The sequence below is a fragment of the Palaemon carinicauda genome, chromosome 41 (genome assembly GCF_036898095.1).
Source record: "Palaemon carinicauda isolate YSFRI2023 chromosome 41, ASM3689809v2, whole genome shotgun sequence".
NCBI lineage: Eukaryota > Metazoa > Arthropoda > Malacostraca > Decapoda > Palaemonidae > Palaemon > Palaemon carinicauda.
This window is the reverse complement of record NC_090765.1, coordinates 23,852,126-23,869,625: the sequence shown is the minus strand read 5'-3', so window position 1 is coordinate 23,869,625 and position 17,500 is coordinate 23,852,126. Positions and strand designations below refer to the sequence as shown.

General features: G+C 34.0%; 1 protein-coding gene across 1 annotated transcript in view; it reads left to right on the top strand.

Moving 5' to 3' along the window:
- The window catches only part of LOC137632369 (tyrosine-protein phosphatase Lar-like), a 247,891-nt gene extending 232,523 nt beyond the window's left edge, over nt 1-15,368 (top strand). Inside the window, exons 8-9 of the mRNA XM_068364304.1 lie at nt 7,226-7,327; nt 14,684-15,368. Of these exons, the coding sequence (XP_068220405.1) occupies nt 7,226-7,327; nt 14,684-14,703 (122 nt within the window). The 3' untranslated portion in view covers nt 14,704-15,368. The remainder of the gene's footprint in view (nt 1-7,225; nt 7,328-14,683) is intronic.
- Nucleotides 15,369-17,500: the final 2,132 nt, after the last annotated feature.

Here is a 17,500-nt window from a genome sequence, read left to right as displayed (position 1 = left end):
TCTCTCATATAAGAAATACAGCTTTTCCTAGCCATTACTTTTTGTGGTTTTTCATTATAGTTTCAAATCCTCTCTCTCTCTCTCTCTCTCTCTCTCTCTCTCTCTCTCATATAAGAAATACAGCTTTTCCCAACCATTACTTTTTGTGGTATGTCATTATAGTTTCAAATCTCTCTCTCTCTCTCTCTCTCTCTCTCTCTCTCTCTCTCTCATATAAGAAATACAGCTTTTCCCAACCATTACTTTTTGTGGTTTGTCATTATAGTTTCAAATATCTCTCTCTCTCTCTCTCTCTCTCTCTCTCTCTCTCTCTCTCAATAGTTCATAAACGGAAAACATCTCCAAACTATGGCCTTTGTTGGTTTGCCAATATACTCTCTCTCTCTCTCTCTCTCTCTCTCTCTCTCTCTCTCTCAGGAGTGACAACTTTTGAGTGCCATTTAGGTACGTTTCCCTTTCTTCCATCTTTTTTTGTTCATTCCTTTCGAACCTCTCCCCTCTTGCCACTGTATGTTTATTTTCCTTTTCTTTAATCCCTGGAAATCTTCTAAGACGCTTTTATGCTACCTCGAGTTTTTTCCCAAGTAAGATACTTTCCTTTGTCAGTCTTTTATATATTAATCCTTTTTTCCCAAGATTTTATATTCTATTTATTTAGTTATTTTTTATCAAGACTTCATGTTCTGTTTATTTAGTTATTCTCATTTCCTTTGATTAACGGAGCATGATTCTCCCTCTTTTCTGTATTTTTAGATAATTTTCTCCCCTAATTTATGATTTGAAATGTCACATTTCCGTCATTTTTGTAAGAAATATTTAATTTATTCACCGGATGTTGTTATTATTATTATTATTATTATTATTATTATTATTATTATTATTATTATTATTATTATTATTATTATTATTATTATTTCCATACCTTTCTTTTATGAATAATGTAAAATTTAATTTTATATGAATTCTATTGCATATTCTCTATATGCCAAAGTGGCCAGTATCATACTCAAATATGTTGGATAGGATAGGGCCAGATACATAGCCTTGTTATAGTGAATGTAGTATTTATCGTAAATAGCATGGCGGTTAAGATTTAAGATAATAGGAATATAACAACCCTACCCGGTATATATATATATATATATATAGATATATATATATGTATATATATATATATATATATGTATATATATATATATATATATATGTACATATATATATGTGTGTATGTATATATATGTATGTATGTATGTGTGTTTATTCATTTATTTATTTTATTTATAACTTGATGATCTTTTAAGATATCATCTGAAAGAATTGAATGACAAATCAACAGTGGTTAGAAACCTGTTACGTAAATTGTTCAATATAGGAATTCGAAAGCAAATTTACTTTAATCAAATAAATAGTTCAAAGGATTTTACTTTAACCAATCTCATATTGCACTTATGTAAGTTATTCGCTCTAATTGCATTAAATACATTAGAATTTAAAGCATTTTTTAAGTTGAATAATGAATTACTTTACGTTTTATTTGTAAATGGATCTGAAGTTCTGCCAATAAATAAAAAAAAAAAAACATTGCTCGAATGTTTGGCTAACGAATTTAAAGTAGTTTATATCGTTGCGTTGCGCTTTCAAATCTTAGGAGATGTATTTTTTTGTTTGTGAAACGATTTAAAAAATTTCATATTAAAGAAGCAATTTTGCGTGGAAAAGTGTTTATACACACACACACACACACACACACATATATATATATATATATATATATACATATATATATATATATATATATACATACATACATACACACAGACACACACACACACAAATTCCAAACATAACTCATACAATCAAACTAAATATTATTTCCTTTCTGTCACTTGGAATGTGTATCATTCCATGTATTTCGGTAATAAGCAGCATAGGTGACATATTATACTCCTGTTCCAGGCAACTTTCACACAAAAATCACTTTATCATTACTAATTCTTGGTAACTTTCCCTTCATCTTTAGAACTTTTAATTGTTCTCAACCACTTACGGCGTATACAAAATCCTCAATACATCTATATTTCCACACTCAATTGAAAAATTCTCTGAAGTGTATTGGTGCTACATACACGTGTGTGTATATATATATATATATATATATGTGTGTGTGTGTGTGTGTGTGTTTGTGTGGATATATACATTTATGTATATATATATATATATATATATACTCACTCATGTATGTAGCACCAATACACGTGTGTGTATATATATATATATATATATATACACACACACACCATTATTAGTCCACTGCAAGAAAAATGCCTCAGACATGTCCTTTCACTCCCATCTGTTTATGTTCTCTATGCCAGTCTAAACCCGCAAATTTTCTAGGCTCGTCAGTCTATCGTCTTTAACTCCTTTCCCTGCTTCGTTTGTAATCTCTAGGGACATATTCTGTTATTCTTTTTGCCCATATATTATCTGACATTCTCATTACATTTCCTGCCCATGTCCATTTCTTTTTTTTTACATGTCAGAATATCCTCTACTTTAGTTTTCTCTCGTATCGATATTGCTCTTTTTCCATCGCTTAGGGTTAATCCCATCGTTATATATGTATATATATATATATATATATATATATTTATATATATATATATATATATATATATTTATGTATGTATATATATATATATATATATATAAAATATATATCTGTGTGTATACATGTGAATATAATTACAATACATACGTGTTCCATGATAGACTATATATATTTTCATTAGATGCAACTGATTGATAAAGCACCATAGTATATAATTTTTTCGTTCCCCTATTTTATTGTAAATATAAATTCCATCCCTTATCCCCTAATATCTTTACAAACGAACGAAACGTTTACATCTCATCAAGCCTTACTCTTTTAGTTTTCATCTAGTTTTGTGTTCATGTCTTAGTAGGAAAGGAGGCTTTAGCCAGCACGAGCAAATAGGTTTGATTGGTTAATTTGACATCACTTGATTGGATGTAGGAGTTTAGGCGAACCTCGATTTTGGGAGATTAGATGAAGCTAAAGGACATTTTGGTAATGCTGTTAATTTCTCGCCTTTGTCCACACTAACCTTACATATTCCTTTTTTAAAGGGGATTTGTGGTTATTACTAAGAAATTGGATGTTTTAATCTAATAGTCTGATTCAGGTATGTTTCCCTTCTTCAAGTAGCATCTAATTCAGTCTGTTTAGTTGTTTTTTTTATATATATTTTTGAATTCTCATTTTTCTTGACACTTTTTTTTATGTAAATATTTGTCAGTTTTATTGACATTATTTAGATAAATATAGAATATTTACATTATTTGCAAATCGAAAATTTCTCCCTTGTTAAATTTGATTTTCGTTTAGCAGTTGACCATTTTTTGCGGCGTTATTACGAAGAGGTAAATTTTGTAATTTTAATAAGGTACTGAGTGTCTCTCAAGCCGTACTCCCTAGCCGTCCACTCACACTCATGCATTTATATGAATTTGAATACATGTCTTAAGCCACTTTCGCTTGCTTGCAATGTATACGCGAGTGGGTTGGTGAGGGCGTCGGCCCATAGCCCCCCGGTGGACGCGAGTCCCCCCGTCTTTTCGCATCACTGAGGAATCTCTTTGATTTGATCTGGCATATATATGTATGCGGTGGTTTTTGCTCCATCCCTTTGCAGCCGGGTCCAGCAGCATTTGGCCATTCCAGCCATTCCTGGCGGGTGTAATCAGACGCTGACCAAATCCAATTTCATTCTATTTTCATCGTCTTTCATCCAATTTTCGTCTGGGATTGTAGAGGGAAGCTCTTGGACGACCGCTTCTTCTTAATTGATGACTTTCTTCTCTCCTTTCTCTCTTTCTCTCAGGGATTATTTAGGGGAACCACCATTCAGTGTTCGTGTCAGCGTGTGTGCCTTTGTGCCATAGAGGTTGTTTCTGGTTTGCTTGGCTTTACTGCTTCTTAGACTCTACTCTCCGAACAGTTAGTTTCACCTATTGTTTTATAATCTATTTATGCAGATAGAATATAACAGTTAGATTTACTCTCTCTCTCTCTCTCTCTCTCTCTCTCTCTCTCTCTCTCTCTCTCTCTCTCTCTCTCTCTCTCTCACTCTCTCTCTCAGTATACATCATTTCCACTTGTTACTCCCTTCATTTCTCTATGGTAGTCAAAGAATATGGAAGCTTCCTACTAGTGTTAACCTGTAGGAATAGATACCCTGTCAACGTTGTATTATTTTGTGCCTAATATAAAACTAAGATTCTGATTAAACTATATTAGTGTTTCATATATACTAGCGTGAGAATTTTTTTTTTATCACTGTGAACACTTCTTACCGCCATAAAGGACTGTGATTTGAGAGAAGGTGAAGTCAACTATACTCGCCACTTGGAACCTTATGTATCGTCCTTCATTTTGGACAAGGGAACCTTCATTCTTAGGGACCGTCCTGCAGTATTGACCAGTGTACCTTCATCTTCATAGTTACATAGGGGAAAGTGTTTTAGTACCTTTATTCTTCATAGTTACATAGGGGAAAGTGTTTTAGTACCTTCATTTTTCATAGTTACATAGGGGAAAGTGTTTTAGTACCTTCATTCTTCATAGTTACATAGGGGAAAGTGTTTTAGTACTTTCACTCTTCATAGTTACATAGGGGAAAGTGTTTTAGTACCTTTATTATTCATAGTTACATAGGGGAAAGTGTTTTAGTACCTTCATTCTTCATAGTTACATAGGGGAAAGTGTTTTAGTACCTTTATTCTTCATGGTTACATATGGGAAAGTGTTTTAGTACCTTCACTCTTCATAGTTACATAGGGGAAAGTGTTTTAGTACCTTTATTCTTCATAGTTACATAGGGGAAAGTGTTTTAGTACCTTCACTCTTCATAGTTACATAGGGGAAAGTGTTTTAGTACTTTCAGTCTTCATAGTTACATAGGTGAAAGTGTTTTAGTACCTTTATTCTTCATAGTTACATAGGGGAAAGTGTTTTAGTACTTTTATTCTTCATGGTTACATAGGGGAAAGTGTTATAGTACTTTCAGTCTTCATAGTTACATAGGGGAAAATGTTTTAGTACCTTTATTCTTCATAGTTACATAGGGGAAAGTGTTTTAGTACCTTCACTCTTCATAGTTACATAGGGGAAAGTGTTTTAGTACCTTCATTCTTCATAGTTACATAGGGGAAAGTGTTTTAGTACCTTCACTCTTCATAGTTACATAGGGGAAAGTGTTTTAGTACCTTCACTCTTCATAGTTACATAGGGGAAAGTGTTTTAGTACCTTCATTCTTCATAGTTACATAGGGGAAAGTGTTTTAGTACCTTCACTCTTCATAGTTACATAGGGGAAAGTGTTTTAGTACCTTTATTCTTCATAGTTACATAGGGGAAAGTGTTTTAGTACCTTCATTTTTCATAGTTACATAGGGGAAAGTGTTTTAGTACCTTCATCTTCATAGTTACATAGGGGAAAGTGTTTTAGTACCTTTATTCTTCATAGTTACATAGGGGAAAGTGTTTATTACCTTCATTTTTCATAGTTACATAGGGGAAAGTGTTTTAGTACCTTCATTCTTCATAGTTACATAGGGGAAAGTGTTTTAGTACTTTCATTCTTCATAGTTACATAGGGGAAAGTGTATTAGTACCTTCATTCTTCATAGTTACATAGGGGAAAGTGTTTTAGTACCTTCATTCTTCTTAGTTACATAGGGAAAGTGTTTTAGTGCTTTCATTCGTCTTAGTTACATAGGGGAAAGTGTTTTAGTACTTTCATTCTTCATAGTTAACTAGGGGAAAGTGTTTTAATACCTTCATTCTTCTTAGTTACATAGGGAAAGTGTTTTAGTACTTTCATTCTTCATAGTTAACTAGGGGAAAGTGTTTTAGTACCTTCATTCTTCTTAGTTACATAGGGGAAAGTGTTTTAGTACTTTCATTCTTCTTAGTTACATAGGGAAAGTGTTTTAGTGCTTTCATTCTTCTTAGTTACATAGGGAAAGTGTTTTAGTGCTTTCATTCGTCTTAGTTACATAGGGGAAAGTGTTTTAGTACTTTCATTCTTCATAGTTAACTAGGGGAAAGTGTTTTAGTACCTTCATTCTTCTTAGTTACATAGGGGAAAGTGTTTTAGTACTTTCATTCGTCTTAGTTACATAGGGGAAAGTGTTTTAGTACTTTCATTCTTCATAGTTAACTAGGGGAAAGTGTTTTAGTACTTTCATTCTTCTTAATTACATAGGGGAGAGATAAAGAAAGCTTGACTTCCAGATGTAGTCAAGGTTTGGTGTTAGTAAATGGTGTACTTTGTTATTTTTATTATGTAAAAATACATACGTATAAAACACCCAAAATCAGCTCTATATGAATATTAGGGATATTTTACTCTTAGAATAACCCGTGTAGATTTTGAAGTCTATGAAAATTATAAATACTAGTTTGAGTTTATAACGATATATGAGTACTAAATCTAAGTTTGTTGCCATGACATTAACAACATGATTATGTAATTCAATATTTAGGGAATGATGAAGATCCCACAGTTGAAGCCCATATCCCTTCGAGTCCATTCCATATATTGCTCATAGAAGGAAGCAAGACGTCCATTATGAATTTCGTTTTGTGGGTGGATTGTGGCACACTCGTTCACCTTTGTGTTGTGTAGGAAACCTTTAATGTCAGTGTTTGGGAATGCTACAGAACTGTTTCTTTGTGAAGTCTCCCTTTCCCTTTAGAAATCCCCTTCAAGATTTTTTTTTACCCTTTTCTCATACCCCTTCATTCCTTTTGAATGGTTCCAGAAGCCAATTATATTCCTTTGCTTCCCTGTGTCAGAGGTTCGAGTTTGTTCATTTTATTTCCCGTTCGACCACACGGCCATTTTTATGAAAATAATGAGTGAAAATGTTCTCCCTCTGTCAATATGTCATATTTTCGGATGCTCTAGAATTTAAATAACTGTGTGGAATTAGAGGTAGAAGGTATATAAATGTTTTCATTCTTATATATTTTATCGATGGTGGCAATGACACCAATATCAGTTAGAGGGACAGATGTAACGAAAGTTGTTACCTTCCCCCCCCCCAACTATTTTCTGTGGGGTTCATATAAATTTGCAGGTGACAGTCATCATGCTATGCGTACATATATATTCACGTAATATATTATTTTTATTTCCAGGTTTGACGCCATTCACCGAATACGAATTCCACGTCCTGGCCGTCAACAAGATTGGGCGCGGTGCCCCCTCCGAACCTGTTCTAGTGACGACTGGAGAAACAGGTGAGTTAAAAGTGGTTTTAAGTAGATAATTTCCTTTCTCTATTTATCTGTTGTTAAACAGGTTTTGAAGGCCAGTTGTATAACTGCTTTTATTCTTTTGGTCATTTTCTTTTTTTTATATATATATATATTAAAGTGCAATTGGTTTTTCTAATTGAGGAAACGTGTATGGGTGTAAAAGAGACTATTTATACGGTACATCTTTATTGGCTTCCCTTCCATGGCCTTTGGTAAAACTTATCGCTTAAAATGGGTCTTATATGTGGTTTAACTTTCTCATCCATCTGTAATTGTATTTCATGTTTCAGGTGCTGTGGTTATTATGAAATTTTACTAAACGGTATTGATTTCTCCAGGAATTTCCCTATTCGAACTTTCTGCTGAATTTCTGCTTTGTTACTTGTGCCGTTTAATCAAGATTCTTTCCTTCTATATTTAGCTGATAAACCCTTGATACTCTTCTTTATAATTAGATATTACTTTAGATAATAGATCCCTAATTGAATAACTAACTATTAAATTTGTACTTAGTATGTAAGATAATAAACCTTTTGAATGTTAACAGATTTTTAAATTGTAGTGATAGTAATTAGTAATTAGTTGAGGATGTGTGGTAGGATTTTAGGACTAACATAAATCTGATTTAGGCCGAAGCGTGGGATCTAGCTAGTTTGAGACCTACGGCTGGTAATTACCGAGTGTAGTCTACACTTTATGTCACCATTTCGTACACATGGGTTTACTGGTACATTAATCAAATGGATATCTGTAAACAAGAGATTATTGTTTACATAGTCTTCCATGAGAAGCGTGATGATTTTCATATTACGGTTTTTGATTAATGTATCGTATAGTATTCTGGCAAAATTTACATCTTGTTAAAAGGAACTAAATAATTCAAGAATTATCCAGGAAAAGTATTTTTCATTCGCTCGTTCTTCAGAATTCTTTTCTACTGATTTTGTATCAGCAATTTTCATGATTCAAATGTACACCAATTTTTTAATTTTTTTATGCTATAATAAACTTTTGTTATAAGAAGAGGGACACCATGTGTTTAAAAAAATAACCCAGTTCCTCGGGTTGTAAAATGGTCTTTCATAAAGCTACTACAACAATTGCCATATATCACCCATTTATAAAGTTATTTGATGAATGTTGGAAATGAAATAGGCATTTGTTTATCGTAAAACCATTTAAGTGCGTATCGTGATAAAAATCCAGGTTAATTACCTCTTAAGATAGCATATCATCGAGATGACGGCTGCTGTTCCGATACTTAGTATTTAGCTAGAGATATTTTCACTTAAGGTGTTTTCTTAAATACATATAGATAGTTTAGGGGTTTTCCGTTTTTACCAATGGCAGATTTATTAGTCGTGAGTGTGACATCTCTTACAATAGGGAGGTTTTATTTTTATTGATTTAGTTAACTTTGAAGTGTTTAAAACTGTTCACATTGCCAACAAATTATTTTAGTAATCCCATTTAATGGGAAAAATTAACAAGATTAATTTCATGAGTGATTGATCAGTTCAATTATGTATTTGAGTTAAAGACACATTACAGGGGGGTATCTGATTATGTAAACTACAAGAGTACTTCTATATATATATATATACATACATATATATATATATATATATATATATATATATATATATATATATATATATATATATATATATATTCTTTCCGGTCACGTTGAGTGGCAGTGACACGTATAACTACTCGGTCTCTCTCCGTCCCTCATGTAGGGGAGAGGGAGTAGTCATACCCTGGTGAGAGGTGGTACCCCGACAGGTACATTCGGAAACCACAACTGCCATGTTGTAATAAGGAGAGGGTGGGGATGGTTGAATCTGTGTGCGTTTACATACATACATATGTGTGTGTGTGTATGTGTATATATATATATATATATATATATATATATATGTATATATATATATATATATATATATATATATATATATATATATATATATATATATATACACAGTATATATATTCTCAGACGTTGATATTTCCCTGCTGGACAAATGCCTCAGACATGTCCTTCCATTCTCAACTGCTTATGGTCTTTCTATGCCATTTAACCCGCAAAATTTCTTAGCTCGTCAAATCTTCCTTCCCCTGCTTCATATGCTATTCCTTAGGGACCTATCAAAAGGTTTAAAGACCGCTCATGAGTGGCAGAGAGCAAGGGACAGTGACTTACCCTATCAAACAAGACAACCCTAGAGACTGACCATATTACATATGATAAGCGCCCAAGTTCCCTCTTCACACAAGCTAGGACCAAGGAAGGCCAGGCAAGGGCTGCTGATGAATCAGCAGATAGACCTATAGGCTTCCCCAAACCCCCATTCTTAGCTCACAAGGACGGTGAGGTTGTAGCGACCAAATGAACTAACGAGTTTGAGCGGGACTCGAACCCCAGTCTGGCAATCACCAGGCATTAGGCCACCACAACCCTGTTATTCTTTTTGTCCATCTATTATCTGTCATTCTTATTATATGTCCTGCCCACGTCCATTTCTTTTTTTCACTTGTCAGAATATCCTCTACTTTAGTTTGCTTTCCTGTTCATGTTGCTCTTTATCTGTCTCTTAGTGTTATTCCCATTATTATTCTTTCCATGGCTCTCTGAGTTGTAATTAGCTCATGTTCTAAGGCTTTAGTAAGGCTCCAAGTTTCTGATGCATAAGTCATTACTGGTAGAACCATCTGATTAAATACTTTTCTTTTTAGAGAAAGTGGCATTTTACGTTTCATAATCTTATTCTGTTTACCAAAAGCTCCCCATCCTATGCTTATCCGTGTTTTAAGTGACGTCTCACGTCCTTGGGAAGCATTTTCTTTCTGAATTAAGTACACATATTCACTAACAATGTATTGAGGTTTGCCCATAACCTTTATGTTTTCCCTCAACATTTTCATTGAGCATTAATTTGCTTTACTCATATTCATTTTCAGTCCAACATTTCTGCTTTCTTTATTCAAATCTTCTATTGCCTTTTGCAATTCCTCCTGTGATTCACTAAATAGAACTATGTCATCTGGAAATTTTTTGCTAAGGCATTCCCCATTAATGGGGTCTGTCTGTCTAATTTCTTCCTCAATCAGAATTTTTCACTATCTTTATGGAGGTTTAGGATTGCTGTACTGCCCATACAGATATCTTCAAGGGTTCTAACATAAGATACATCTATGCCCCGCTTTTGAAAAGCTTTCATTGTTGCTGAAGTTTTGACAGAATCAAAAGCTTTCCCATAGTCTATAAATACCATACTCAATGTCTTGTTATACTCTGTTGAATTTTGCATTGGCTGGTTAATTACATGGATATGACCAGTTGCTGAATACCCGCTTCTAAAGCTTGCCTGCTCTCTCGGTTGATTAGTTTCACTCTCTTTCTATTCGCCCTAATATGATCCTTGTAAATATTTTGTATATTACTGAGAGTATACTTATGTGTGTGTATATATATACATATATAAATATACATATGAATAAATAAATATATATATATATATATATATATATATATATATATATATATATATATATATATATATATACTGTACAGTATATATATATATGTATATATATATATATATATATATATATATATATATATATATATATAATATATATATATATATATATATATATATATATATATATATATATATATATATATATATATATATATATATATATATATATGTAGACTTGTGTGACTGAGAATAGACCTGGTTGCTGTTTATAGAAATAAAGACGTGTAATGATTTTTGTCAGTGAATGTGTGTATGCATGTTTCCTATGAAAATCCAAATTAGCCACTGTGTTTTCGAGTAAAGGAATGCGACATGATTAACATTCTCGGAATATCTTTTCCCAAATAACATAATTGGTTTTACGGGAAACATTTTCGATACAATTAATCCAGAGCTGTATGAAATATCAATTCTCAAGTGGCGAATTGAAACATTTCTATAGCCTTCATTTTGTTTATTGAATAATTTTTTTTCCTGGAAGTGAGCTTTAAAGGCCTGGAAGACAATAGTCAGTTACGGAGCTATTTCAAACTGTTAAATTATCTTCAAACTATTACCTAACTTAATGATTGGATACTGAATTCTTGAAATTATAACAGTTGATTCTTTATCCACATCAAATTATTTGACGTAAAAGAAATTTCATTTCTAATTTCCTTGATAAATTTAAAATGAACTTTCTGACATCCATGACAGCAGACGTTAACTTTGTTTTTGTAATTACTGTAATGAACATTTTGAGAACATGTTTTGACAATTATAAAAATAATTAGAAGTGGTATTCACCCAAATACCTTATGCTATGATGCGTATGAATTCCATTTTTCCTTTTTATGTCGATCAGGAAACTTATTTGTTAATCGTAGTTTTTATTTGTATGGAATATGTATCCAAAATCTTGAGGCCACCCCTTTTTTTTTTTTTCACAAGTTTAGCTTAAAACAGTCAAACTGATTTCTTCTATAAATACCTCTGCTAAATTTAAAGATTGTTTCGTGAAAGTTTAGGTCTTACCACTTCATGATTCATCAGACTAGATTTCCTTGAATGTAGAAGTTGTGACTTACAATCCCTTGGATTAGATATGGAAATTATGAGCTATATTCTCGTAGATTAGATAAGGAATGGTGCTTAAACATTCCCTAAAATTAGATGTGGAAGTTGCGAGGTGAATTCCTTTTAATTAGATGTGGAAGTTGTGAGCTAAATTCCATTTAATTAGATGTGGAAATCATGAGCTACGTTCTTTAAGTTCAAAGCTTCTCCTATTGTATCATATTGTACTTTGTATTGCTAGGGATGTAATAAAGTCTGACAGTCTTGCTTTCTCCATTACATGTCTCAATACTGCACAGTTTTCTAGAATTTTGTTCCAGCTTTGACCAGATAATGGAATGATCTTCCTGATCAAACAGATGAATTGATAGAACTTCAGAAGTTCAAGCTAGTCATAATGATAACAGTGGAAAATTTAAAAAATCTTCTCTCAAATTTGATGTGGAAATTGTGACCTATATTCCATCGAATTAGATGAGGACATTGTGAGCTAAATTCCATTAGAGTAGATGTGGAAATGGTGAGCTACCTTCTCTTAAAATAGGCATGGATATTATGAGATATATTCCGTTGAATTAGATGTGGAATTGTGATTTGCATTCCCTTAAATTAGATTTGGAAGTAGGAAGCTACATCCTTTGGAATTAGATTATTATTATTATTATTATTATTATTAAATGCTAAGCTACAACCCTAGTTGGAAAAGCAGGATGCTATAAACCCAGGGGCCCCAACAGGGAAAATAGCCTAGTGAGGAAAGGAAATAAGGAAACAATGAAAAATAGAACATTTTAGGAATAGTAACAATATTAAAATAAATATTTCCTATTTAAACTATAAAATCTTTAACAGAACAAGAGGAAGAGAAACTAGATAGAAAAGTGTGCCCAAGTGTACCCTTAAGCAAGCAAGAGAACTCTAACCCAAGGCAGTGTAAGACCATGGTACAGAGGCTATGGCACTACCCAAGAATAGAGAACAATGGTTTGATTTTGTGGAAATTGGGAGTTACTTTTCCTGAAATTGGAATTGGTTAAAACGTTATATTCCCTAAAGTCAGGAGTGGAAATTTTGAATTTCATTCTTTTGAATTAGTGTGAAAATTGTGAGGCACATTCCTTTGATTTAGATGGGGGAAATGTGGGCTAAATTTTTTTTTGAATTAGATGTGGAAACTATGAATTACACTTCTTAGTGTCGTATTCGTACACTGGAACTTTGGATTGTTCGGTGTTCCTAAACGATTGGCTTAACTGGCCCCTACATATTGTCTCAATAGTCGAGATCTTGAATAATTTACACTCACACTGCTGAATAATCTTCACAATTATTGCCATGTATCTCAGCCTACATGGCTGAGGATAATGGAGCGTGAAGTAGGAAATGATGAATGGAGAAAATAGAGACGACTGACGAAATCTAACCGTGACCCTTTGCGTCATAAGGCGTAGAAGTGATGATGATTTCTAAAGAAATAATTTAATTTTGTGTAGAAAGAACACATAAAAAGCAGTAGATGAAAGTGGTTCTAAAAGAGAAATTTATATACACATGAAAACCTCTTGGATGACCTGAGATTCAGTGAGCCATCTGATTTTTTTAAATGTTCTTTTCTCAGGTGGACCAGGTTTGATGAAATATTGAATGTAGTAAACCCTTAAGAGTAAAGAAAGAAAAACGCATTTTGAGAAAGATTATTCCAGTAAATCAACACTTGTCTCTAACTATTCGTTGCTTCGCCACTGGCAATACATTTGAAGACTTAAAAGTTTGTAAGTGCACTGTTTCCTCTGTCAATCAGCAAGATAGTTATGAAGATATGTTATGCAATCATACGCCGTCTCAAATGTTATATAAAGGAAAGCCAAACTGTGTCATTAGCTCTTAGCTTGCTATATTAAACCACTGTTGGAAAAAATATACCTAGAAAAACACTACTATGCGTCCAGTTAAATCGCTGAAATTAAGAAAGAAATGTGAAAAGGGCTCTTCCATTTATTAGAAACGTCCCTGTCTGGCGGTTTGTTGGACAGGAGATTGAGTCCCGCTCAAGCTCGATAGTTTCTTGTAGGGTCGGCAACTACACCATCCTTGTTAGCTAAGGATTTGGGGTTTAGGGGAGCCTATAGGTCTATCTGCTGAGTCATCAGCAGCCATTGCCTGTCCCTCCCTGGTCCTAGCTTGGGTGGAGAGGGGTCTTGGGCTCTGATCATATGTATATATGGTCAGTATCTAGGGCATATTCACTGTCCCTTCCCTTTATTATTCATACCCTGACTTTTAAACCTTCAAACAACTCGGAACAGGAATGAATGCAATGTATTTTACTTCGGAGGTAGATGGCTTTTCTTGTGAGTTCGATGTGTTCGTAGTTATTTACATCATAATTCCGTTTAGCATAGAGAGCTCGAGAAGGATCCAATTGTCCTTAAAGCCATTGACCAGACAGCTGCTGCAATCTTGTCAAATTCGGTGGCTTCTCCTCCAAAGACTTATGGATGCAAGCAATAAATATTCTTGGCGATGATCAGATCGAGCTTGGGTTTTTGTAGAAGGTGGATCCTGAAAAATAGAAAAACATATCATGATACTAGATATACAGTAGATTGAATGTCAAAGAGAGAGAGAGAGAGAGAGAGAGAGAGAGAGAGAGAGAGAGAGAGAGAGAGAGAGAGAGAGAGAGTTGGGGGATTGTACGCATGCGTATAGGAATCAAGTATTTTATATTCCCTTTCAGCTCCCAAACACACCCGATGAATTCATGAGAAGATGGAATTGCCCACAATGCTGCTGATCGATAGATGACAAGCACGTGGAAATGCAAAAACCAGCTCATTCAGGATCTTTTTATTCCAATTTATAAAACTGCTTTAGCTTTGTCCTGGTGGCAGATATAATTGCTGAATATGCATTTTTAATGGTAGATGTAAGAATAAACGGGAGAGTATTTGATGGCGAAACATCTGAGCTCCTAAGAGGAATTAATTGGCAACTACCTAATGACTTTGTTTCTGATGAAGCATTTGCTGTGTCTGAGCATCTTATGAAGCTTTATGCACAACCTGAATTTGATGCACATAAGAGGATCTTCAATTACAGGTTAATTAGGACAAGTATTGTCGAGAAAGTATTATGGATTTTAAAGTCTCATTTTGGCGTCTTTCATAGACCGCTTTTGTTCGCATCAGAAAAAGCTCGTCTGGTAATATGAGCATGCTGGTGTCTTTTTGATTATATAACGAGGAACACCAGACGCAACTAGAGGGGTACTCAGTAGATAGCATGCCTTCACCATACCAAGCGGTCTAATTTTGCACTCAACTCCACTGCGTACTTGTACTTCGATATATTTTCTTCAAAATATAATGGATATGCCCTTGGGTTATTACCCACTTGTCCACCAAGTTTCGTTGAAATTGTTTCTGTAGTTTTTTGCGTAATGTTGTTCAAAATCGGTACTGTGGTTTTTGAGTAAAGTTGCTCATTAACAAATAAATAAACGACGACGAGGGTGAATACATACTGTAACTCTTTGGGTTTTGGCAAAGGCAACTATTTGTCTGTTAGTCTAGCACTGATAAGAATAATGCTCTCCCACCCATGGAAGTATCTCACGATTCTGTAATCAATGCTGAAACTCAGTCTCATTAAAGTTCTATTGCTTAAGGTGATTCAGGATAGTTATTGCCAATATTTTAATGAGGAAGAGCAAGTGCAATGGCAAAACTCTAAAATTTGATTCCATCTTACATAGTAACTTGTTACCACAAAATTTGGCGTTCTTTCAAATGGTATAATTTTCAATAAATTCACAAAATATATATAAATTATTTGCAGTCGTGAGCTTGGTAAACATAAGTTTTGTTCACCTTTATTATCAGTCAATACATACTCAGTAGTTAATTACTAATAGTCTTAAATTTAATGAATTTTTAACATGTCTGTTCTTCACTAATCAAATAAAAATGATGCATAACATCCAACGATCTTCAATTATATCCTCACTCTCTTCCTCTATGGTCCTCATAGAATGGGAAGGCATTTCTTGATCTGTGAGGAAAGACTTCTCATCGGAATATCATCCGTCCCAGTACCAAATTTCTTCGACGTGGTAATTTTTCCGAATTCTTTCAAGAAGTTTGTTCTTGGTATGTTAAATTTCTTCTTTACATCTTCAACCTTCGAATCTGGATATCTCTCCTGATACTTCTGCAAGAGGGTCTGATAGCCTTCATTTTTCTTGCTGATGTTACTAAAATCATCAGATTTAATCTTCCCAAGGAAAGACAAGTATCTTTAGAGGCGTATACGCTACAACAAAACCTTCCTCTATTTGTTCTTCTTACAATCTGGTAATTTCATTAAATGTGACATTTATTGTCTAGTTAAACGAGTCAATAACACTAACAATAGTCTCAATATCATTAACGCCCCTCCAATCATTAATTAGGCTATAAATTAATCAGCAATGATGGGAGGATTATCAATTGAAATTGACTAGTTTAAGGAGTCCCTTAGCATCTTTTAAGCATTTCCTTAAGCCAAGCCGGTTTTATATCTTGAGATTAATAGACAAGCTTGAGTTATTGCTTTTAAATGAGTGAAACTAAAAAAAAATGATTGAATATCCATAATTTCTTATTAAGTATCATGTTAACAATATCACTTACTTTGTCCTGTGCGAACACCATCTCCCCTTTTTCGTGTTGTTAATATCAGTTTACAAGATCTTTTTAACATTTAATAAAATTTCCTCGAGAGAGAGAGAGAGAGAGAGAGAGAGAGAGAGAGAGAGAGAGAGAGAGAGAGAGAGAGAGAGAGATGATTCCAGTGTTTCTTTGAAGCTTAGAAGCCGGTTTGTTTTATCTCTGGTCGACTTTTTTCGTCCTCGCTTGTTGGTGTTAGGGATTAAGTGCCGTTTGGTTTTCCGTGGCAGCCGAGGCCCGACCGACGGATATACAGACGGACAGAGATAGACAGACGAATCCCATTTTAACACTAGTGGAACTCTGAATGCTGATAAGGAGAGAAGGACAGTTTTCCACTTTTTTTAACTTTTATTTATGGATGGGGAAGTGGGGGGGGGGGGGGGTAATGGGGAGAGGACGAGGCAAAAAGAACTATAATTGGCTTCTGTTTTTACCTCTCTTTCCCTCAATAGGATTATGGGATTATGTATTATCGCTTCGATTGGAATAATTCCGATTGGAGTCATTCACTGGGCTGGAATCTGGAGAGACTGTTTTCAATTCTCGAATTATCGCTCGGCCTCGCTTGGAGGCTTAGCAGTGAATTGACGAAGTCTGTTTGTAGGAAAGATGGTCATTGTTAGCTATAAAAAAAAGTATTCATATATTTCACTGGAAGAGACTGGCGGGAGAATAGAGAAAGTTTAGAGTGATATTGTCACGTGGGGAGATTGGAAGACGATGGATGGGGAATAGTAGATATTAGTAGCTTTTAAAATGGAAATAGAAGAACGCAGAAGTGTTAGCTAGATTGGGTAGTAGCAGTAGTAGATCCTCAGCTGCCAATAAGCACTGGAATTCGAATT